At 40.1% G+C, this 24,953-nt stretch overlaps 1 protein-coding gene across 6 annotated transcripts in view; it reads left to right on the plus strand.

The window, feature by feature from the left end:
• Positions 1-22,091, plus strand: part of HPS5 (HPS5 biogenesis of lysosomal organelles complex 2 subunit 2) — a 45,110-nt gene extending 23,019 nt beyond the window's left edge. For all 6 annotated transcript variants that reach the window (XM_073017847.1, XM_008004852.3, XM_008004878.3 and 3 more), the window contains 14 exons: positions 1,223-1,401; positions 2,531-2,689; positions 3,247-3,433; positions 4,106-4,229; positions 5,065-5,214; positions 7,316-7,393; positions 8,261-8,838; positions 12,631-12,751; positions 12,972-13,127; positions 13,940-14,059; positions 15,225-15,338; positions 16,767-16,873; positions 18,623-18,893; positions 20,904-22,091. In XM_073017847.1, coding sequence (XP_072873948.1) covers positions 1,223-1,401; positions 2,531-2,689; positions 3,247-3,433; positions 4,106-4,229; positions 5,065-5,214; positions 7,316-7,393; positions 8,261-8,838; positions 12,631-12,751; positions 12,972-13,127; positions 13,940-14,059; positions 15,225-15,338; positions 16,767-16,873; positions 18,623-18,893; positions 20,904-20,964 — 2,405 coding nt within the window. In that variant the 3' untranslated portion in view covers positions 20,965-22,091. The remainder of the gene's footprint in view (positions 1-1,222; positions 1,402-2,530; positions 2,690-3,246; positions 3,434-4,105; positions 4,230-5,064; positions 5,215-7,315; positions 7,394-8,260; positions 8,839-12,630; positions 12,752-12,971; positions 13,128-13,939; positions 14,060-15,224; positions 15,339-16,766; positions 16,874-18,622; positions 18,894-20,903) is intronic.
• The last annotated feature ends 2,862 nt before the right edge of the window (positions 22,092-24,953 follow it).

The raw sequence follows: 24,953 nt of genomic DNA on the forward strand, positions 1-24,953 counted from the left end.
TTGCAGTGAGCTGAGATCCGGCCACTGCACTCCAGCCTGGGCGACAGAGCTAGACTCCGTCTCAAAAAAAAAAAAAAAAAAAAAAAAGAAAACATACATTGTTATTAACTATAGTCATCCTACAATGCTATGGAACAGTCGAACTTATTCCTTCTGTCTAGCTGTGATTTTGTATCCTTTAACAAGTCTTTTCCCTGTCTCCTCCTTCCTCTTACGCTTGCCAGAATCTTGTCACCTCTGTTCTGCTTTTTTACTTCTGTGATATCACATGTTTTCTAGCTTCTGCATATAAATGAGAACATGTAGTCTTTAACTTTCTGTTCCTGGCTTATTTCACTTAACATGGTGTCCTCCAGTTTTCATGAGTAATTTTAAGTGTAATTTTCATTAGTAACTGCTGAAAAGGAACAAACAGGTTATTTGTCCCTCTGTTGCGCTGAGTCTTTGTCCCTGCCAGAAGTCTTGCTTTGGCTCCCATTTTGTATCTTTATAGTTTGGCGTTCAAATTGTTCTTGTGGGAGCAACAGCCATCATATGTGACTGAGATAGAAAATCAGTCTCTATATTCTTTGGGTTAAAACCAGAAGTGGGGGAAATCTAGCTTTATTACTATTGCTGCTCAGTAGAGAGTATATGTTGACTTTTTGGTTCTTTTTCTACTTTTGTAAAAACCAAAAAAGGAGAGAGAGAAAGAAATCATTACTTACTGGTCTCATCAACAGTGATTTTCTTGTGGCTTAAATTTCTTAAGTATGTCCCTTGAAAACTAGTCGTTTAAGTCCTTTCAGGATACTCTGCCGAGACAGATATTTTCTTGAAGGCAGATATTTTCTCATTAACTGTATATTGATTTACATACTGTGTTAAAATCCGTTCATTGAGGACCAGGTTGTAACGCTCAGGAACCTTATAGTGTGGCCTCTAATGTAGATTATCCTCTTTTAATGTCCCAATTTCTTTTCACAGAAAGCAGCACTTTAAAACATAAGACTTTAGGTCAGAGAGAGAGAGTTCTTTCTTCACATCTTTTATTCTTGATCTTTTTAGAATAGTTTCTAAAATATGATTTCTTCATTGAACTGCAAGTACAAAAATAGAGATGAAATTCAGTCAAGCCAAACCCTACATAAGAAATGAATTTATTAGAATAATTTCAACCCTTTTAAAATTGTAAGGGATATTTGGTTAATGTTTTGTATGTTCACACCTGTGGTTTTTGTAGATATTCAGGATGTGGCTGTCTATAAGAATGAATTGTTCTGTTTGCACCTAAATGGGAAGGTCTCACATCTCTCCCTGATATCCGTGGAGCGCTGTGTGGAACGCCTGCTAAGAAGAGGCCTATGGAACCTGGCTGCTCGTACCTGCTGTCTTTTCCAAAATTCTGTCATTGCCAGCAGAGTGAGTCAGAGCTTACCTAGACATCTTTGCCTTGGATTGGTGAAACTATCCTAGCTTGCAAGATTGTGTTACAAAGTTGCTTGACTTTATTAGCCCTGTCTGTATGACCTACAGATACAGCAATACATGCCCAGGGAAAGCATGATAGATATATCTAGGGGTGGATAGAGGGTAAGAAATTGGGTACAATTTTCATTTAAAATATCAAATTTGCATACAAATTTATTTGTTTCAGAACTTGTTTTTAAGGGGGATAATTGTGTATATGGTAAATTTTAATTAAATTATTATTATTATTATTATTTTGAGACAGAGTCTCGCTCTGTCACCCAGGCTGGAGTGCAGTGGCGCAATCTCAGCTCACTGCAACCTCTGCCTCCTGGATTCAAGTGATTCGCGTGTCTCAGTCTCCTGAGTAGCTGCGACTACAGGCACTCGCCACCACACCTAGCTGATTTTTTTTGTATTTTTAGTAGAGACGGGGTTTTACCATGTTGGCCAGGCTGGTCTCGAACTCCTGACCTCAAGTGATCCACCTACCTTGGCCTCTCAAAGTGTGGAATTACAGGTGTCAGCCACCGCACATGGCCTTAAATTCTTAATTCTAAGAAAATTCTCATTAAATCTTTCTCTAGCTTGCTAAGCCTTTTTAAAGCACCATTGAAGTTTTATGTTCTGTATTAGACCTCTCTCTTTCTTTCTTTCTTTCTTTCTTTCTTTCTTTCTTTCTTTCTTTTTTTCTTTTCTTTTTTTTTTTTTTTGAGATGCAGTCTCGCTCTTGTCCCTCAGGCTGGAGTGGAGTGCAGTGGGTCGATCTCGGCTCAGTGCAATATCCACCTCCCAGGTTCAAGCGATTCTCCTGCCTCAGCCTCCCAAGTAGCTGGGATTATAGGCGCCTGCCACCACGCCCAGCTAATTTTTGTATTTTTAGTAGAGACGGGGTTTCACCATGTTGGCCAGGCTGGTCTCTAATTCCTGACCTCAGGGGATCCACCCACCTTGGCCTCCCAAAGTGCTGGGATTACAGGCATGAGCCACCATGCCCGACCTAGACCTCTTTCAATATATCGGCCATTTGAATATAGATTTACCTACAAATAGCTATTCTATTGCAATATTCTTTTATTAGGCAAGAAAAACTTTGACTGCAGATAAATTGGAGCATTTGAAATCTCAGCTGGACCATGGCACCTACAATGATCTAATTTCTCAACTGGAAGAATTGATCTTAAAATTTGAACCTTTGGATTCAGCTTGTAGCAGTAGAAGAAGCTCAATTTCATCACATGTAAGTATTCTCACCTTTAAAGGATTTTTCCACCTTCGGTTGTTCTTATTTACCTCTAGGATCCCCAAATTTGTTGTCCTTTCCATTTAGATTTTTTGGTGGGAAGGGGTGAACTTTTGTTCAGCTACCAGCCCAGCTCTGTGAAGCCTCCATTTAGGTGTGTCTTGGAGCCACATTTTGTTTTGTCATTGTTTATTATTTTCTGTTCCCTGATGTACTCATATAGCTCCCAGCATAAGTTACGTTGCTCTAATATGTGATTTCAGGTGCTTCATGCTAATTTGAGTCTGAATGCAGCTCCGGATTATCTCATTTAATCCCCATTCTCACTACCACGCTTTATGAAGACAAGCTGGTGAAATATGGCAACTGATGCCACTGGCACACGGAGTGACCCAGCTGCCAGGCGCCTAAGCCTTGCTCATCAGTTTGTTCTAATAAGCCATAATGGTTGTTATTAACTTTCCACTTGAGTGTTGGTATTTCTTTGCAGAAGTTATATTAATATTATAAAGGAAATTTTTACTTTTTATTTTTGGAATTCTTTTAATTTTTAGGAAAGTTTCAGCATCTTGGACTCTGGTATTTATCGTATCATTAGTAGTAGAAGAGGCAGTCAGTCAGATGAAGACTCTTGCTCCCTTCACAGCCAAACCCTCTCAGAGGATGAGAGATTTAAAGAATTCACCTCACAGCAGGAAGAGGACCTGCCAGATCAGTGCTGTGGCTCACACGGAAATGAAGGTGATGAATATGTCTGTTGTTGGTTCCTGATGTGAAGCCATTATTTTCCATAAGCTCTTGTTACCAGGATTATCTTGTGCACAGAAGTTCTCTGAAGTGTTAATAATTTTTAACATGTTGATAGAACATTCCATCCAGATCTACAGATATGCTGCCTACTAGAAGAGTTGGTTTATGTTTAGTATTTTTTCCCCTCATGTTTGGACTAACATTAGGGCCTATTTTTGATCATGCATCAAAATGCTGGAAAGGTTATGAAAGAAAGGTCATTAACCAAAAGAGTGGGAAGATTTTATCCTGACTAACCAAATTATTTTTCATCAGGAATGAAAAATTACTACAGTTTTGGGGGTCATTGCCTTCCTTTTTCGATGTGCGAGTATTCCTATGGCTGAACTATTGAGAAGAGAATAATAGAGACCCTAAACTCCCTTTTTGACTTATGGGGACTCAGGGTTAGTAGGCAATTGAAGGTACCTGCCTCTGTTTTATGTGGACCATCCCGTGCATTTTGTAAACCTGTGTTTCGCTCATTTGTTTCTGGGTCAGTTGTGATTTTGGTATTGAATCCTTCATTTCTTTCGGTTTATTCATTTCAGAATTTTTTTGAAGATTAAAACAGCTCCCACATGGTTAGATTTTGTTTCTTTTTTTCCTGATTCCATTCATTAGACAATGTTTCTCATGCTCCAGTGATGTTTGAGACAGATAAGAATGAAACTTTTCTCCCCTTCGGCATTCCATTACCATTTCGTTCTCCATCTCCTCTTGTGTCTCTTCAGGCTGTCAAAGAAAGGTAAACCAATTAGTCTTGTCATTTAATTCCATTTCTGATCTTACTTCAGTTGCCACATTAGAGAGAGAATGGAAAATGAGAAAAAAGAAGTCTCTTGTTTTCCATATAACTTGTTATATGAAGCTATTAACTTCTCATTTACCTTGGGGAATCAGTTTCCCTCTGTTTTAGTAGCTGGTATTTGAGTTGTTACAGGTGTAGGTGTCCACACCCTCAAGAGATCAAAAATAAAAAAATCTCTGATGGGAATAGTTTCCATGTATCATTAGTCTTTAGTTGATCCTTTCTAATGGTCAGTTTGGGCTCAGACTTGGGGTCTTTTCAGAATTCTTTCTAGCTACTCCATGGGACCAGGGTTGACATTTGAGTTTGAGAGAGGACTCTGTGCAGCTACTTAACCGTGTATCTGAGTCTTACTGGGTACAAGTTTTGCTTAAGAAGGCTATATTGTGACTAGTTAACAGCTGAGTTACATGAAGCAATTCTTTGTTGTTCTGTGACCAGAATGGGGCTGATGATCACATGGTTTTGCCCAAGTTGATAGAAATATTACAGATACAGCTGGAGTTAAAGACCTTTTCTTTAGCCCTGAAACACTGGTTTCTTAGGGCAATTTAGTAAATAATGGGAATCATTATATTGTAAGTTTTATATGGGGCTTATGTGAAATACTATTATTTGAACAGAGAAGTTGCTATAAACAGTCTTTACTAAGTCCAAGTTGCCTCCCTAGAACTAATAGAAACACAGAAAAGTCAAGAATGAAAACCTGAGTTTTCATTCTTGGCAGTAATAAGTTTTTATTCATGTTAATTTTTTGGTATTTGACTTCTAGTGTTTCTAGCTTTGTGCGTAAAACTACTGAGAAGATTGGCACCCTTCACACAAGCCCTGATCTGAAAGCGAGATCAGAGCTCAGGGGTGATGAGCAATCATGTGAAGAGGATGGGAGTTCAGATACCTGCCCAAAGGATGAAGACACCGAGTAAGCTCTTAGACATCACTCTCTATACATTCTAGGGAATCCAGCTGTCAGTTTTAAGAAAGCCATAGACCAACCTTGTGCAGCCTGTGGCCCGTGGGCCTCATGTGTTCCAGGACCGCTTTGAATGCAGCCCAACACAAATTTGTAAACTTTCTGAAAACATGAGTTTTTTTGTGATTTTTTTTTTTAATAGCTCATCAGCTATTGTTAATGTTAGTGTATTTTATGTGTGACCCCAGACAATTCTTCCCGTGTGGCCCAGGGAAGCCAAAAATTGGACACCTGTGCCATAGGCTATGTCCTTTTCAAGAAGGCACGTGTATGTCTGCATTCATTAAGGATTGTTTGTGTAGCTTATAAAAATTGTGAAGTTCCACAAAGTGTTGAAAAATCACATCACCCTGAAGCAGATCTATAGAGCCGAGTTTTAATTTAGTACCTCTTCCATCTTTCCCCTGCATAACTCCCCTCCTTCCCCCATAATCTCTTCAAACTTCTGGGATCTCACAGGAGTATTATATTAAGAGTAGGATGACCAAGGATCTAGACCTTGTCCTGGCTCTGCTTATGACTAGTATGTGACTTTGGGAATGTCGCTGATGCTCTCTGGCCTGCAAGATCCGAATGTGCTATTATTTGAGTCGAGGACTCATCAAGCAATAGCAAAAGGACCACCTTTTATATTCATCTAATTGTCTCATGTAACATAATACTTTATTCTCTAATAAACAGAATATTAGATTGAGATAATGAAAAAGAAAAGAAGGGATTCTTTAGGCAATGAAGACACTGTTGATCAAACAGTTGGCATTGATGTCCTGTCAGGTACCTTCCCATGATATGCTGGTGGCCTGGTCCTTGTGTAGCAGAGTTGTAGCAGAGCCCTTGTTCGGGCATAGTGTGGAGTATCTTGTCTTTCTGGCTTCTGCCTTACAGTTTAGGGAATCTGGGTATTAAAGGCAAGCAAATTCAGCACTTACCCAGGAATTAAGAGAGAAACCCATGGGACCAGTGTTTGGACACCAGTGGTATTGGGGTTTGGAAACCCATGGACAGCCAGATGAAATAAAAGATTTGTAATCCTCAGAATAACTTAGTGAATCCATGTGTTTATAGAAAAAAAGTACAGATTTTTTGATATGACATTTAATGCAGCCTTCTATCTGACCGTAGCTACCTTCCAGCCACATTTTCTAAGTGCTGTAAATTTCACTCCTGTCAGAGAACTAAGTGTGTACTCTGATACCTCACTACCTTTCTTCATGCTATGTCTTCTATCCAGAGTATTCTCCCACCGTTTTTTGTAACACAAATAATACCTCCTTAGGAATCTGTCGCTTTCCCTACTCAGAAAAATTATTTCTTCTTCTCTGCTTTCATATCACAATGCTCTTCAAAGAGCTGCTCTTTGGTATTCAACTTACTCTTCTTTTAAATTATACTTAGTTGTTTGCATGCCTTTCTTTCTAATGAGAGCTTACTGGAGCTTATCACCTTGAGGCCAAGGACCACCTTTTCTATTCGTCTATTCGTCTGATGTAATAAGAGTATTAATACTTGCCATTTAGTAAGTGTAGGAAATATTTGTCTAAGGGCTGGGTGCGGTAGCTCATGCCTGTAATCCCAACACTTTGGGAGGCTGAGGCGGGCGGATCACGAGGTCAGGAGATCGAGACCATCCTGGCTAACATGGTGAAACCCCATCTCTACTAAAAACACAAAAACAAAGTTAACTAGGCACAGTGGCGGGTGCCTGTGGTCCCAGCTACTCAGGAGGCTGAGGCAGGAGAATGATGTGAACCCGGGAGGCAGAGCTTGCAGTGAGCAGAGATCACACCACTGCACTCCAGCCTGGGTGACAGAGCATGACTCTGTCTCAAAAAAAAAGAAAAAAAAAAAAAAAAAGAAATATTTGTCTAAGAAAGCTCTGAGGCTGAGGCAGGGAGAATTGCTTGAACCCAGGAGGCGGAAGTTGCAGTGAGCCGAGATCACGTCACTGCACTCCAGCCTGGGCAACCGTGAGATCCTGTCTCAAAAAAAAAACAACTCTGATCCCCTCTAACTCTTGTGAATGTTATTGTTATTTTTCACGTTTTCTTAGGGAGGAAAAAGAGGTAACTAGTCCACCACCAGAAGAAGACAGGCTCCAGGAGCTTAAAGTAGCAACAGCGGAAGCAATGTGAGTATAATGAGAAACCTTTATAGTGACTTCTCAAGGCAGTTTAGTAAATGAAGTGAATCATTATATCGTAACTTTTTTATGGGCCTTATGTGAAATATATAGTTGATTAGAGAAGTTGTTATAAATGGTCTTTCCTTTTATTAAGTCCAAGTTGCCTTCCTAGGATTAATAGGAAAAACCCAGGCACTGAAGTTTTCATTCTTGGCAGCAATAAGATTTTTTTCATGTTAATTTTTTGGTATTTGACTTTCAATATTCCTAGCTTTGTGTGTAAAACTTCTGAGATTAGCAGCCTTCACACAAGCCCAGAATGGGAATGACTTTCTGAGTCCATCAGTAGTGGTCCTGTGATAGTTTGGGGCAGAGGTAGCCTCATCTGGAATTGAAATTGAAGAATTAGGCTGGGCGTGGTGCCTCATGACTATAATCCCAGCATTTTGGAAGGCTGAGGTGGGCGGATCGCTTGAGCTCAAAAGTTTGAGACCATCCAGGGCAACATGACGAAACCCCAAATACCAAAAGTAGCTTTGTGTAGTGGCATGTGCCTGTATTCCCAGCTACTCAGGAGTCTGAGGTGGGAAGATCACTTGAGCCTGCAGTGAGCTATATTTGTGCCACCGCACTCTAGCCTGGGTGACAAAACAAGACCCTATCTCAAAAAAAAAAAAGGAGGGGGAATTAGTAAACACTGCCAAGTTTATGTTTTCTGTTTTGTCATCTGTTGAGACAGTTTTTATTGAAAGAATTGAAAAGTAACATTTATTCCAGATGAGTATGTTACATTGGTTAGGTTAATTTGGCTTGAATTAATTTGTTTTAAGAAAAACACATGAAGCAAATTTCATACTTGTCTGTCTTGTATAGGACCAAGCTACAGGACCCTCTGGTTTTATTTGAATCCGAGTCTCTGAGAATGGTTTTACAGGAGTGGCTTTCATATTTAGAAAAAACATTTGCCATGAAGGACTTTTCAGGCATTTCAGATACTGACAACTCGTCCATGAAATCGAACCAGGATGTACTATTAGTTAATGAATCAAAAAAGGGAATATTAGATGAAGATAATGAAGAAGAAAAAAGGGACTCTTTAGGCAATGAAGAAACTATTGATAAAACAGCATGTGAATGTGTGAGGAGTCCAAGGGAGTCTCTGGATGACCTGTTTCAAATATGTTCTCCATGCACCATTGCAAGTGGTCTTCAGAACGACCTGGCTGAATTGACAACATTGTGTTTGGAGTTGAATGTATTGAATTCTAAGATCAAAAGCACCAGTGGACATGCGGACCACACTTTGCAACAGTACTCTCCTGAAATTCTGGCTTGCCAATTCCTGAAGAAGTACTTTTTTCTCCTGGACTTGAAAAGAGCAAAAGAGAGTATCAAGCTTAGTTACAGTGATAGCCCTTCTGTTTGGGATACTTTTATTGAAGGATTGAAAGGTAATACTCAGATTGCCTTATCAAAGATAGAAATTTGTATAAAAAAGCAGTAGCAGTTTTGAATTTTGGGGTTTAAAAAAAAGATTTAAGTAGAAAATCACATCTGTTCTGGTCAGCCCTTCATTCTGTTTTCCATTCATTTTAACTTTTTTTTTTTTCCTCTTTTTTTGAGATGGAGTCTTGCTCAGTCACCCAGGCTGGAGTGCAGTGGCGCAATCTCGGCTTACTGCAAGCTCCGCCTCCTGGGTTCACGCCATTCTCCTGCCGCAGCCTCCCTAGTAGCTGGGACTACAGGCGCTCTCTACCATGCCCAGCTAATTTTTTTTGTAGTTTTAATAGAGATGGGGTTTCACCATGTTAGCCAGGATGGTCTCGATCTTCTGACCTCGTGATCCGCCTGCTTCGGCCTCCCAAAGTGTTGGGATTACAGGCGTGAGCCACCATGCCTGGCCTCATTTTAACTTTTAATAGTTCTTTCAGACATTGGTTGCATTTACAACTGGATTATAAGAAATTAGTTTTTTAATTTTTATTTATTTTACTTTTTTTGAGACAGTTTCAATCTGTTGCCCAGGCTAGAGTGCAGTGGCACCATCTTGACTCACTGCAACCTCTGCCTCCTGGGTTTAAGAGATTCTCTTGCCTTAACTTCCCAAGTAGCTGGGACCACAGGCGTGCACTACCACGCCTGGCTAATTTTTGTATTTTAGTAGAGACGGGGTTTTGCCATGTTGACCAGGCTGGTCTCAAACACCTGACCTCAAGTGATCCACCTGCCTTGGCCTCCCAAAGTGTTGAGATCACAGGCATGAACCACTGTGCCTGGCCCTATTTTTTATTTTTAGAGACAGGGTCTCACTCTGTGGCCAGGCTGGAATGCAGTGGTGTGATCATGGCTCACTGCAGCCTTGACCCCTTCAGTTCAAACAATCCTCCTGCCTCAGTTTTATGAGTCGTGCAATTATAGGCGTGTGCCACTGTACCCGCTGATTTCTTCATTTTTTTATAGAGATGGGGTCTTACTGTGTTGCCCAGGTTGGTCTTGAAATCCTGACCTCAAAGCAGTCTTCCCACCTTGGCCTCCCAAAATGCTGGGATTATAGGTGTGAGCCACCATGCCTGGCCCTAGAAATTAGTTTTATTTCTCTCATAATGACATTCAGAAAATGGTAGAGCAGTGCTGGGGAAGTTGAGGTTAAAGTAAAATGTTTGTAAATGCAGATATATTAAAAGAAGAAAATCTCTCATGTAACTTACTAATACAGAAATACTATATGGGATACTTATTGTGTGGCAGATATTATGGTAAACACTTTTCAGCATTGTCTCATTCATCCTTACAATAATCTTTGGAGTAGATGGTGTTATTTCATTTTATAGGTAAGCAATCTGAGGCAGAGAGAGATCTTAGGTGGCTAAACTGCTGTAATAAATATCTCATAATGTAGTAACTCAGACTTATATAGAAGTATGTTTCTTGCTTTTGTAACAGTCCAGGACAGGTATTCCAGGTCAGTGGGTAGCTGTCTTCCAGGTGGTAATTCAGCATTCCAGCATTCCAAGTTCCTTCCATTATTTTCAGCTCCAGCTTCCCTTAAGGGTTGCGGTTGTGTCTGGGTTGCTATGTTTGGGGAAAGCATGTAGAACGTGGTGTCTTACAGGCCTGGCCTGGTAGTGGCTTACATCTCTTCTGTATACATTTCCATTGGTGAAAATTCCAGCATATGGCCCCAACTAATTGTAAAGTAAACTGGGAAGTGCAATCTGTCCAGGAGGAAAAGAATGAATATAGGTGAAGAACTTGCTTACATGTCTACCTCAGAAACTTTGGTGCACAGCCAGCAGTATCTACCTTGGCTGAAGGTCACACTATGTGTCATCCTGACATATAATAGAAACCAGCTCTCATACTCTAAAAACTATATGCATTGCCCTTTCTGCAGCCATAGTTCCATGTTTTTGAAGAAGTGAATTTTCTTAATTCCAAATTCTGCTTGAATAACAGATGCCATATTTCTAATAATTAATTTAGACTTTAAGCAAACTTCTCATTCATTACCAAAAGTGAATAGAGAAACGTTTTTATGTCAACTTACTTAAAGATATTTTAGCTTTCTAGAAATACGGATCTATAGTTACAGATCTGCTTTAATTCAAATACAGCAGTTAAAAGCATAATAATATTTTTTGTTCTGAGTTGAGGTAGATTGTCTTTTGTGCAAAATAAGAAACAAGTTATGTCTCCTCACAAATGTGTGACATTATTTCTCATTGTAAATTTACTGTATCTGTCTCTATTATGTGATCATACCCAGTCACAGAAGAGCAGAAAAGAGTCTCCATCAGCCAGAGTGATAGTTGTTACTACCAGTGCTGGCTAGAGGAAGCATGGTGGGCAATTTGAGTGATGTGGCTGCTTACTTGAGTTTAAGTGAATATGTCTGGTTTAGCTCGCACGCAGTCATAAGACTTCCCCAAACCTCTGAATGGCATCCTCCTCTGAATTCCTTTAGAGTACTTATTGCCTGACACAGTCAAATGGGAAACAATGAGACTAGGAAAAAAATGACTTATTAAAAAAAACATGTATCAGAATTTGAATGTTGGCTCTTAGAACCTGGTGAGTAGCCCTCACCCTTCTAATGATGTTATAATTATGGGAAACAGCTTTTGGAACTGTTATTTGGGATTTGCCTTCAGAGCCAGTTGAAAACTACTTGCCCAGCCTAGGCAACATAGCAAGACCCTGTCTCTACACACACAAAGACACACGCACCAGCCTATGTAATGTAGCAAGACCCTATCTACACACACATACACATAAACACACATACACACCAGCCTAGACAACATTGCAAGACACTGTCTCTACACACACACACCACACACACACACACACACACACACCCCCAGGCATTGCATCTAGGCAACGTAGCAAGACGCTGTCTCTCCACACATGCATGTGCGCATGTGTGCACACACCGGCATTGCAGCTAGGCAATGTAGGAAGACCCTGTCGCTTCACACACACACACACACACACACACACACACACAGCCAGGAGTTCAAGGTTGCAGTGATCGCTACCGCACTCCAGCCTGGGCAACAGAATGAGACTCTGTTTCTAAAAAACTAAAAAAAGAAAACTACTTGGAAAAAAACCTACTTTACTTTAGATTCATATTTTTTTTTTTTTTTTTTTTAACCACAATAGTTTTAGATCATCACTCACTTCTTTCACCAGACTTGATTTTAAATGACTTTTGGCTATTCCAAAAAGTCAAATATTTTGTTCTTCAGAGAATGAATATTTGCTATACTGATATCTTTAAAAATAGGTCAAATATTTTAAAATTAATTTCACTGAATTTAATTCTAAAAGATGGAGTAGGAATACTAGTTCTAGAAAAAACTGAGCAACTTGGCATTGATGGTAGCTAGGTATATTGCTTTGTGATGTGTGTAGATATGGACGGTCACTATATATAGCCCTAGACACTCATTATTTTAAGAGTAATAGTCACTGATGTATTAATTATATGTTCCTTTGTCTTATTTAAAACCTTTAATATGCTTTGCCTCCCAATTTGATTTTAAGATTCTTAAAAGTAGAGATTGCATCTCTTGTCCTTTTATTTGTTTCTCCTATAATGCTTAACAAACATTGGGCCTTGAACATAATAGGTCCACACAGTAGGTAAGTGACTGATGATTTCTGAATGAGCATATTTATAAATTGAATATTTCCATCTAAGAGATAAAGTTTGGAAAAGGGTATGCTTTATATTTCAGAAATGGCAAGTTCCAATCCTGTGTATGTGGAGATGGAAGAAGGAGATCTACCAACAAGGTTAAAGTTACTAGATGACAAGGTTCCTTTTGATAGTCCGTTGTTAGTTGTTTATGCCACCCGGTAAGTTGTCCTATATATTGTTTTTATGAACTAAAGCACATGATTTTTTTGTGTGTATTTTAGTCTCTAACACATTTTAGTCTCTAACGTGTTACTCATTTGCATATGAGGCAGCTTCTGTTAGTATATTTATTTTCATTTGTAGTAAGTAACCTAAATGTAACCAAGTTATAGCATTTCACTGAAATTAGAGACTAAAGTGTTTTGTTTTTAAATGCAGGTTGTATGAGAAGTTTGGGGAATCTGCTCTTCGATCCTTAATCAAGTTCTATCCATCCATTTTGCCCTCGGATATCATACAACTTTGTCATCATCATCCTGCTGAGTTTTTGGCCTATTTAGACAGTCTGGTGAAATCAAGGCCTGAAGATCAGCGGTGAGAAGGAGAAGATATTTGCAGACTCTCCTTTCTTTTGATAGGGCATTGTTTCTCTTTTATAAGCAGGTGTCACACTGTTGCTGTTAATTACCAAGGGGTTGAGGCACCTACTATGGAAGAGGAGGATTTGGGCAGCCTTGTAACATTCTGCCACATGTCACAGCACACATCACAAATGTGCATGTACCACACTTCTTCCCTCCCTCTCAGAGATTCTCAGATCAGTGCAAAATTAATCTCTTGATTCAGGGCCTGGACTAAGAAGATAAGCTTCTTATTGTCTTTGCAGTGAGTAGATTCACTGCTACCTTTTTATTGACATAGATCTCAGTTCCAGCTCTTCTCTTTTTAGGCTGATGTCTGATTTTCTATCTCCCCATGGTTGTAACACTCGTGACCTGTGCCCCTGGCTTATTAGACTAGCAGCTTCCTCCTTTCTTCTTTTGATTGGTTCACACTTGCCACAATGTTGCCCAAGCTGGATGCAGTGGCTATTCACGGGTGTGATCGTAGCATCCTACAGCCTCAAACTTACGGCCTCAGTGATCTTCCTACCTTGGCCACACTAGTTTTTATTTGTCTCTTTCTTTCTCTCCTTTTTTTTTTTTTTCTTTTTTGGCCCTTTGACATTTTCCTTGTTATCTTAGAGCTTAGTTGCCAGCATTTCTAGACATTTTGTAGCAGAAGAGTCTTTGAGTTATTTCTTCTACTGTATTCATCTCTTAATCAGGTTTTCTTCACACTCCGCACATTTTATGTTTCCTTTCTTAGTGTGAAGATTGGTGACTTTTTCCCCAACTTTCTCTTAGGTCATCTTTTCTTGAGTCCCTTCTGCAACCAGAGTCTTTAAGGTTGGATTGGCTGCTTTTGGCAGTGTCCCTTGATGCTCCGCCAAGCACCAGCACAATGGATGATGAAGGTTATCCCAGGTACAGAAGAAGTCCTCTTTCTTTGTTTCTTTTTTTTTTTTTGAGACAGGATCTCACTCTGTCGCCTAGGCTGGAATGTGGTGCTAAGATCATGGCTTCCTGCAGCCTTGACCTCCTAGGCTCGGGTAATTCAACCCTCTCACCTTAGCTTCCTGAGTAGCTGGGAATACGGGAGCACGCCACTCTGCCTGGCTCATTTTTTGTACAGATGAGATTTCGCCATATGGCCCAGGCCCATCTCAATCTCCTGGGCTCAAGCGATCTACCTGCCTTGGCCTCCCAAAGTACTGGGATTACAGGCGTGAGCCACTGCACCTGGCTAGGAGTCTTATTTCTAACGATTAAGCTCCAGTGTTCCTTTGGAATGGAACTGGTTTATTCACATATGGCATTCTGGGCTCACTTTAGGAATAGCTATGGAAGAGACTGACCCAAGTCATGGTAGTAATGAGATGAAGTGTATTTCTTAGTGGTTCTGAAATTATTTGGGGTCACCCTATAAGAATCTGATGATTCCTTTTAGAAAAATGCAGTCTTGCAAAATTGTGCACAACTGACCCCCTGCAGGTTTTTCATGGGCCCACATTAAGAGACCTTGATGATAGCCTGTGAGAGGGTGAAACTGAGTGGGGGGGTTAGAGAGATAGGTATGTAAGTGTTTTCTTCCTAAACATTTGTCAAGGAATTTCTAGACATAACCTGACCTGATTTAGGACTTTAAAAATAAAATAAAATTCAGGCAAGCTACACACGGCTACTTGTGTCAGAACTGTTCCTTGTGTTTTCCCCCAGGAGACACTTCTTAAAAGACCCCGAAATGCCAGTCTTACATTCCTAGCAAAAAGTCTAGAAGGATATGCAGTGGTTATCTGTGAGTGATGGAATGATGGAATTAAAAGAAGAAAAAATAATTTATTTCTTTTGCTTTTGATTACCTAAAGTATCAAAAAAGAATTTTGCTTTTGATTACTTGAAGTATCTAATCTTTAAAAATAAACAGGTTATAGGAAAAATATGTTTTTAATTTTTCAAAAGCCAAATAGCAATGTTTTTAAAATGTAGTAATAGAATGCAGTTAAACTCTATTCTTACCTATTAGGTGATTAGTAAGCATTTTCTAGAGTTTATTTCCTGTCTGATTTACTGATTCTTTTTCATTTCATAGGCCTCATTCACACTTACTTTCCTGGGGTTATAGTCAGCTGATCCTTCATCTAATTAAGCTTCCTGCAGATTTTATAACCAAAGAGAAAATGACAGACATCTGCAGGTCTTGTGGGTAAGTGAGAATTTTCTTAGAAACTGAAGTTAAGATTAGAAACATTTCAGTTAACAACCTTATGGTTAAGGGTCTGAATTAATACACATTATTATTTGGGGAGTCTCTTTGCTATTTAAAAGCACCTTTTTGTTTTAAGTGATAGTAAATTAAACGTGTTTTTTCCATTTAAATTTCGTGCTTTTTTTTTTGTATAGCCTTTTGCTAATTCCCCTCCACTCCCTCTGCTTAGTTGCCAGCCCCAGTTCTCAGGCATGTAGATAGTATTTCATTAAGCACCAGATTGTGTGATACCAGTTATAATTGATACAGGCTTTTATAATTAATATAGTAAGAGAGAGATCAAAATGGGCTCAAAAGAATCGCTGGTGAAGGACTCAGGGAGGAGGTGAGATTTTGAAGATAAAACCTCAAACCTGGGTAGGATTTGTATTTATAAAGGAGCCAGGAGAGAGTGAGTTAGGTGAGAGAGAGCAAGGGCGTGGAAAACTGACATTGCTTATTATCCACATCACACTTCAGTCAGTTATTTATTGCCTGGTGATGCTGCCTTATGGCTCCACCTGGATTATAAACTTTTGGAGATAGAGACTTGTGTCTTTCTTTTCCCTCATAATGTCTATATCTAATTTGTGTAGTGGTAGGCACTTGATACATATTTGTTCATTGATAATGAGGGCTGAGTCTGGCCAGGTGGTGGGTGACAAGATAATGCAGGACCTTGAAAGCTGGCAGAAGTATTTGGTTATCAGTAGAGACCCTTTTAGACTAAACTTTTTGGTGCAAAAATTGCATAATGAAAGTGGAGCTTTCTAGAGATCATTTCTGATGTCATACATGAGAAGGCTGGAGACAGAAGGCCAGCTAGGAAGCTGTTGGAGTAATTCAGATATGAGTGGATTGGTGATTAGTGGGGCAGCAAAAGGAGCACATCCAGTGGGCATTTCAAAGGAAAATGTGGTGGGACATGCTGATACTGGATATAGCAAATGAAGGAGGGGGAAAAGTCAAGGAAGACTTCCAAGGTTTGAATGTTTGGAGAAGAAACATGTTAGGTTTGTGTTCAATTTTAAAGTTTATAAAGTGAATAAATTTTAAATGCCTTGTAATTGGAGCTTGGCCTCAAATGTCAGCATTTGTTGCTAGTTTTTTTGTTTTTTTCCCATAGATCAGGGTCATCTAATATAACTTTCTATCATAGTGGAGATATTCTACTGAACTGTCCAATGGTGGCCACTAGCCACGTGTAGCCATTGACTACTTGAAATGTGAATATGTTAACTGAAGAGCTGACCTTCAGATGTTATTTACTTTTAATTAATTTAAATTGAAATAGCCACATGTGACTGTGTCTGCTGTTTTGGACAGCACAGCTCCAGATAAATTTATGGTCTTTTATTCCTTTCTTCAACTTTGGTCTCTTTAAAGTTTCTGGCCTGGATATCTAACTCTGTGTTTGGAGCTGGAGAGAAGAAGAGAGGCCTTCACCAATATTGTGTATCTGAATGATATGAGCCTGATGGAAGGGGACAATGGTATGTCAATCCTAACTGGTTACTCTTGGTTGTCAATTTTTAGAAGTTACTCCAGACTTCTCAACAAAAAAAATTTGGTGAACCTTTCAATGATCATAATTTAATATATAATTTTTCTTGTCACATTTGTGGAGTTTTTTTGGTTTGTTTTTTGTTTTTTGTTTTTTACCTATAGCCCTTGATATGTTATGAAATCACAATTAAGAATAAACTACAGGCAACTTTTCTTTTTCATGAGTGCCTACTATGTGTTAGGCACTATACTATGTGCTTTCCATATGTTGTTTTAAATGAGATAAACTCTGGGAATAGTTACTATTATTTCCATTTTCCAGATAACTGAGGTACAGAAGGGACAGTTAATTGGCCCAAAATCACACAGCTACTAATAGTAAATGCTGGAGCTGGGGTTCAGACCAAGGACTTCCTGCAAAATGTGTGCTTAGGCTTTTTTTTTTTTTTTAATTTCCCATTAATTAAAGATGATTCTGGCCAGACATGGTGGCTCACGCTTGTAATTCCAGCACTTTCAGAGGCCGAGGCGGGTGGATCACCTGAGGTCAGGAGTTTGAGACAAGCCTGGCCAACATGGTGAAACCCCGTCTCTACTAAAAATACAAAAATTAACTGGGCATGGTGGCTTATGCTTGTGATCCCAGCTACTTGAGAGGCTGAGGCAGGAGAATTGCTTGAACCTGGGAGGCGGCGGTTGCAGTGAGCTGAGATCGCAGCACTGCACTCCAGCCTGGGCAACAGAGTGCCCCCCCCCCCCCAAAAAAAAAATGGTGATTAGTAGGGCAGCAAAAGGAGCACATCCAGTGGGCATTTCAAAGGAAAATGCAGTGGGACATTCTGATACTGGATATAGCAAATGAAGGAGGGGGAAGAGTCAAGGAAGACTTCCAAGGTTTAAATATTTGGAGAAGAAACATGCTAGGTTTGTGTTGAATTTTAAAGTTGGTCTCAAAAAAAAAAAAAAGGAAAAGAAAAATTCATTGAATTCATCAAGTTCTTTCCTGTGTTACATTGTCTTCCGTGTTTCCTTTATCAGAAGTGTAGGCCTCTTTATTTCTGATGGCCTCTACTCTAAGTTTTCACATTATGTGGGCCCCATGCATATGTCCTCTAAGCTTATCTGATCTTTTAGCTTTCTGCTTCAATGTCACTTCCTCATAGAGCCCTTATTAGCCATTCTCTCTGATGCTTCCTTGTTCTTTTTTTTCATAGTGCTTAGCATACTTTATAAGTATGTATTTACTTATGTGTTTAAGTTTTGTTTCCTATACTATACTGTAAGCTCCACAAGAGTACAGGGATTGTGTCTCTTTTGTTCATCATTACATATCCAGTGCCTAGCATAGGATATGCCCTGGGTAATTACTGAGTGGTTGAAAGAATTCTGAAGCTGCCCGGGTGTGGTAGCTCATGCCTATAATCCCAGCACTTTGGGAGGCTGAGGTGGGAGGATTGCTTGAGCTCAGGAGTTCAAGACCAGCCTGGGCAGCATGGTAGTGAGACCCTGTCTCTCTTTAAAAAAAAAAAAAAATCAAAGTTAATTTTGTGACTTCTCTTTCTCATGAACAATTTATACAACAAATTTTCAGAAAATAACTTGTGTTAGGGTGATGAGATTATGTTCTTGAATATTTTTATGTTTTGGCATTAAACATTTTCACAGTTTTGACCATCTCTTGTATCCAGTCAGTGTGCTAAGAGTGGTCAAACTGACATTTCCCTGTGTGTGTTTAGGTTGGATCCCAGAGACTGTGGAGGAGTGGAAGCTTCTCCTTCATCTCATACACAACAAGAGCACGAGGCCAGCCTCCCAGGAGTCGCTAAATGGGAGCCTCAGTGATGGGCCTTCCCCCATCAACGTGGAGAATGTGGCACTTCTGTTAGCTAAGGCCATGGGCCCAGATCGGGCTTGGTCACTGCTACAGGAATGTGGTCTGGCCCTTGAGTTGTCAGAGAAGTTTACCAGAACCTGCGATGTCCTGAGGATTGCCGAGAAAAGGCAGAGGTAATACCAGTTTGTCCTACCCTCTGCGTGGTACTTGGAGAAGGTAGAATGCCAGACATTCAGAGGTAGATGTGGAGATCAGTTAGTCCTGACCCATCACTAACATGAGGAGACTGAGACTGAACTGGTAATTAAAGGAAGAGGCTAAAGTAATATTTCATTCACAGTCATGACCAAGATGCTGTTCAGATTAACCAGAATAATCTGATGTGTCCTTGATTCTTTAAAAATATTACTGGTACCAGGCTGGTTGTGGTGGCTCACGCCTGTAATCCCAGCACTTTGTGAGGCTGCGGTGGGCGGATCACGAGGTCAAGAGATTGAGACCATCCTGGCCAACATGGTGAAACCCCATCTCTGCTAAAAAAAAAAAAAAAATACAAAAATTAGCTGGGCGTGTTGGTGCATGTCTGTAGTCCCAGCTACTTGGGAGGCTGAGGCAGGAGAATTGCTTGAACTCAGAAGGTGGAGGTTGCAGTGAGCCTAGAATATGCCACTGTACTCTAGCCTGGTGACAGCGAGATTCCATCTCAAAAAAAAAAAAAAAAAAAATTACTGGTACCTGGGTGGGTACAGTGGCTTATGCCTATAATCCCAGCACTTTGGGAGGCTGAGGCAAGTGGATAACCTGAGGTCAGGAGTTCGAGACCAGCCTGACCAACATAGTGAAACCCTGTCTCTATTAAAAAAAAATTCAAAAAAATTAACTGGACATGGTGGCGGACACCTGTAAATCCCAGCTACTCGGGAAGCTGAGGCAGGAGAATTGCTTAACTCAGCAGGCAGAGATTGCAGTGAGCCAAGATCATGCCATTGCACTCCAGCCTGGGCAACGAGAATGAAACTCTGAAAAAAAAAAAAAAAAAAAAAAAAATTACCAGGTACCTAATGTCTCAGTCTTTGTGTGTGTGTGTGTGTGTGGGGTATAATACACATAAAATTTATCATCTTAACAATTTAAAAATGTTCAGCTCAGTGGTATTAAGTATATTCACATTGTTTTGCATCCAGTCTCTAGAACTTTTTCATTTTGCAAAACTGAAACTCTACACCCATTAAACAGCAACTTCCTCTACCTAGCCCCTGGCAACCCCAGTTCTACTTTCTGTTTTTATTAATTTTACTATTCTAAATACCTCATCTCAGTGGAATTAATACATTTGTCCTTTTGTGACCGGCCTGTTTCACTGAGTATATCATCCTAAAGGTTTTCCATGTTGTAGCATGTGTCAGAATTTCCTTTCTACTTAAGGCTGAATAATATTCTGTTGTATAAATATGCCACCTTTTGTTTATCCATTCATCTGTTGACAGACACTTGAATTGCTTCCGCTTCCTGGGTATTGTGAATAACACTACTATGAATATGAGTATACAAATATGTCTTCCAGACACTGCTTTCAGTTCTTTTGGGTATATACCTGAAAGTGGAATTCTGGAATCATATGATAATTCTATTTTTAATGTTTTGAGGAACCACCATACTGTTCTGTAGAGACTGCACCGTTTTGCTTTCCTGCTGGCAGTGCACGAGGGTTCCAGTTTCTCCATGTGCTAGCCCTACACTTGTCATTTTCTGTTGTTGTTTTTTGTTAAATAGTAGCTATCCCAGTGGGTGTCAGGTACTATCTCATTGTGGTTTTGATTTGCATTTTTCTAGTGATTAGAGATGTTGAACATCTTTTCATATGCTTATTGACCATTTATATAATTGTCTTTGGAGAAATACTTACTCAAGTCCTTTGCCCATTTTGAATCGGGTTGGGTGTTTTTGTTGTTGTTGCTGTAAGAGTTCTCCGATATTCTGGACATTAATCCCTTGTCACATATATGATTTGCAAATATTTTCTTCCATTCTGTAGGTTGCCTTTTCACTCTGTGGATTGTGTCTTTTGATGCACAGAGTCAGTCAACTTTTTGAATCCTCTGAAACTCTGTAGTTTTTAAGTTTTCTGTGAAGAATGAACAATGACAACTAAATTTGCTTGTTTCTTTTATTTGGGATTTCAGGGCCCTGATACAAAGCATGCTTGAAAAATGTGATCGGTTTCTCTGGTCCCAGCAGGCCTAGTGGGAGAAGATTCAGCAGGATGTTATGACATTTTGAGAAAAGCTAAATCATGTTCCTGAACCTTCTGAATGCATTTGTTATTGAAAGAAAGACACCACCCCCAAATCCTGCCATCTTATTGGAGCCACTTTTGTCAGTGTCTGTACCCTTGGCATTGGCATCTGTGACTCTTTATCCATGACCTCAGTGTTTCTTAACCAAAGTTGTACTCAGCGTTTCTTAACCAAAATTGAATTTTGAAAAGAGTCAGTCCTTGTTTGCTGGAATTAGAATGTTAATGTCCTAGTATTATTCCGAACTACAGTATCAATTGCTTGTTGCTAGTGGATTAGAGAGATTCTTTTCTTACTGTGGCTTCCATGTTGGGAGCAGAAGCTTTTCATCCGGTCACATGAAGACAGATAGTATTATTGCCTGGAGTTGAATTATTTTTATATCTTGTCTGACACAGTATGGAAATTACTGAAATAAGACCTTGTATAATGGAATTAACAAACCCAAAATAAGTAGAACACTGAAGATTTGAATTTGATATTTAAATAAAATGGGACTGGGTGCAGTGGCTCAGGCCTGTAATCCCAACCCTTTGGAAGGTAAAGATGGGAGGATCACTTGAGGCCAGGAGTTCAAGACCAGCCTGGGCAACATAGTGAGAACTCATCTCTACAAAAAATAAAAAAATTAGCTGGGCATAGTACTTGCGGCCAGGAGGTCCAGGCTGCAATGAGATATGTTTGTGCCATTGCACTCCAGTCTGGGTGACAGAGAAAGACGCTGTCTGAAAAAAAATAAAATGTCTTCATATATAAATTAAGCTAATTTAAAATGTTTTTCCCTGTGTTTATTTAATATTTTCTAATCTGAACCTATATACAGCTGACTGATTCATTCTTAGAAATGTGTTATCTGTAATCTTTCCTAAACAGAGTAGCCCACAAGAATCATGCACTTTTAAAAATTACTTCTAAGAAGCCATAACAAAGCTGTGTACTAATAAAGACTACAGCAAGCACTTGTATTATTTAAATTATGTAAGTAGATTGTCATTTGTCAGGCTCCTGTACATTTACATAGCATGTTATATTAATAATAAATGTAAAGTATGACTAAAGTTTTCATTTGAACAGAACGTAGACAGGAGGTTTATTGTGAGCATTTTTGCTGAAAGGTGTGGAGTAAGTAAAGTGTTGGATGCACTGAACAACTCTTTTTTTCATTTGTAACACAACCAGAGAATATGGACACAAATCACTGTTAAACTTACACATTACTCCTAGGTATGATGCAACCATATGGATTAAAGAGATTGTCAGGGAAAGGAGAATTCTTGGAATTCTGGGAAGTAGTCTACGGCCATACCACCCTGAACGCGCCCGATCTCGTCTGATCTCGGAAGCTAAGCAGGGTCGGGCCTGGTTAGTACTTGGATGGGAGAATTCTGGGAAGTATGGAAAACCTTCCCACTAGCATAATTTGCCTTTTGGCTCTATTGGATTATGTTGAAATGTGCGTCTATACTGAGATAAGGGTGAGAGCCCCTGTCCACGGTCAGCACAGTGACTATAAGAAGGCCCAGAGGAAGTCCCATGGCAAGCAGACAGCGTGAACTGGCACAATTGTGCAATCATTTCCTCACAGACTTTCTCAAGGCACAGCAATTCTCATTTGATAAAGGGTATGGAGAGAAATTTCTAGTATAACAACCAAAAACAAATTTTGTCACTTGAATTTATTTTCCAAGGCAAACAAACAAAAATCACCGTCATGATATTTTGGGCTAGATGAAAAAAAAAAAATCTTCAGTTAAACATTTAAACTTGCAGTCTATTTGGGTATTAGTTTTTAAATAGAACTTGTGTTTTTCTTTCACTTGCCTGAAAGTTCTAGGCAGATTGTGATTCATGGTTACCTCCCTTTCGCTTTTGTTTCCAGATCTGACCACTGTTTTACAGGGCAGCATAGTGGCTGAGAGCTTGTGTTCTGAGGCTGACTGCCTTGGTTTGAATATCTGTGCTCTCTTTTGCTTCATGACCTTGGGAAGTTCCTTTGTTTCTCTAAGTTTTAGTGTTCTCATCTGTAAAATGGGGATGATAGTAGCTCTGATTCAGGGTATTTTGAGCATTAGATGAGATAATGAATAGCACAAAGAAAGAGTGAGGTGTTAGAGCTCCTCTTCAGTGAGAATTAAAGGAGATGGAAATGTAGGGCACAGTGCCTGTGACATAGCGTATAGGTAATAATGTTAGCTCTTGTTAGAAAGGTTTGAGATGTCGTCGTTGGACCTGGTAGTTTTCAGACCCATAGACATTGGATTTACATGAGCCAGAGACAGTGGGAAGATGAAAATTGAAATTAATAATTTCCTTGCATGTGTTAAATTTGTGACTCCCCTGGTCAAGGCTCAAAACCTTGTAGTAGTCATCCTTGCCTCTTCCTCCTCCTCTATGCTCACTTCTAATTACTAGGTACATCCTCTCAATTCTGCCTTGCTGGTGTTTTTTTCCATTAGTCATTTTTTTCCCATTGTCTCTTGCCACCAGCCCACGTTCTCATTACTTCTTGCCTAGACTATTGCCACAGTCTTTTTTGGAGATGGAGTTTCACTCTTGTTACCCAGGCTGGAGTGCAGTGGCGTCATCTCAGCTCACAGCAACCTCCGCCTCCTGGTTCAAGCGATTCTCCTGCCTCAGCCTCTCGAGTAACTGCGATTATAGGCATGTGCCATCACACCCAGCTAATTTATAATTATTATTATTATGATTTTTAGTAGAGCCGGGATTTCTCCATGTTGGTCAGACTGGTCTGGAACTCCCGACCTCAGGTGATCTGCTTCCCTTGGCCTCCTAAAGTGCTTGGATTACAGGTGTGAGACACTGCGCCTGGCCCATTACAGCAGTCTTAAGTGACCTTCCTCTCTTCACCTCTAACCACTGACATCCCATTACTGCCAGCAGTTCATCTCAGCACAATAAATGTAAACAATCTTAGATGTCACCCAGTCAGGTGGTTCCCAAACCTGGCTACATATCAGAATCACCACAGGAGCTTGTTAAAAATACAATGGCTGGCTAGGCACGGTGGCTCACACTTGTAATCCCAGCACTTTGGGAGGCCAAGGCAGCAGATCATCTGAGGTCAGGAGTTCAAGACCAGCCTGACCGACATAGTGAAACCCCGTCTCTACTAAAAATACAAAAAAAAAAAAAAATTAACTGGGCATGGTGGTGGGTGCCTGTAGTCCCAGCTACTTGGGAGGATGAAGCAGGAGAATCACTTGAACCCGGGAGGTGGAGGTTGCAGTGAGCTGAGATTGCACCACTGCTCTCCAGCCTGGGCCACACAGCGAGACTCTGTTAAAAAAAAAAAAAAAATTAGCTGGGCATGCTGGCACACACCTGTAGTCCCAGCTACTCAGGAGGCTGAGACATGAGAATCACTTGAACCCGGGAGGCAGAGGTTGCAGTGGGCTGAAATTGCACCACTGCAGTCCAGCCTGGGTGACAGAGTGAGAGTCCGTCTCAAAAAAACAAAACAAAACAAAACAAAACAATTGGTAGAGACCCTGCCCCAAACCTGAAATCTGTAGATCAAGGGACTAATTTATTTTTATTTTTATTTTATTTTTGAGATGGAGGCTCGCTCTGTCACCCAGGCTGGAATGCAATGATGTGATCTCGGCTCACTGCAACCTCCTGGTTTTAAGTGATTCTCCTGCCTCAGCCTACCGAGTAGCTGGGATTACAGGTGTTCGCCACCATGCCTGACTAATGTTTGTATTTTTAGTAGAGATGGGGTTTCACTGTGTTGGCCAGGCTGATCTCGAACTCCTGACCTCAATTGATCTGCCCACCTGGGCCTCCCAAAGTGCTGTGATTACAGGCGTGAGCCACTGTGCCCGGCCTCAATGGACTAATTTAACCTCCCTCAACTTGCCCTCCACCCCCACACTGTTCGGAGATTTAGATATTGAGTTATCCTTGTGTGTAGAT

This window comes from Chlorocebus sabaeus, chromosome 1 (genome assembly GCF_047675955.1).
Source record: "Chlorocebus sabaeus isolate Y175 chromosome 1, mChlSab1.0.hap1, whole genome shotgun sequence".
Lineage (NCBI taxonomy): Eukaryota > Metazoa > Chordata > Mammalia > Primates > Cercopithecidae > Chlorocebus > Chlorocebus sabaeus.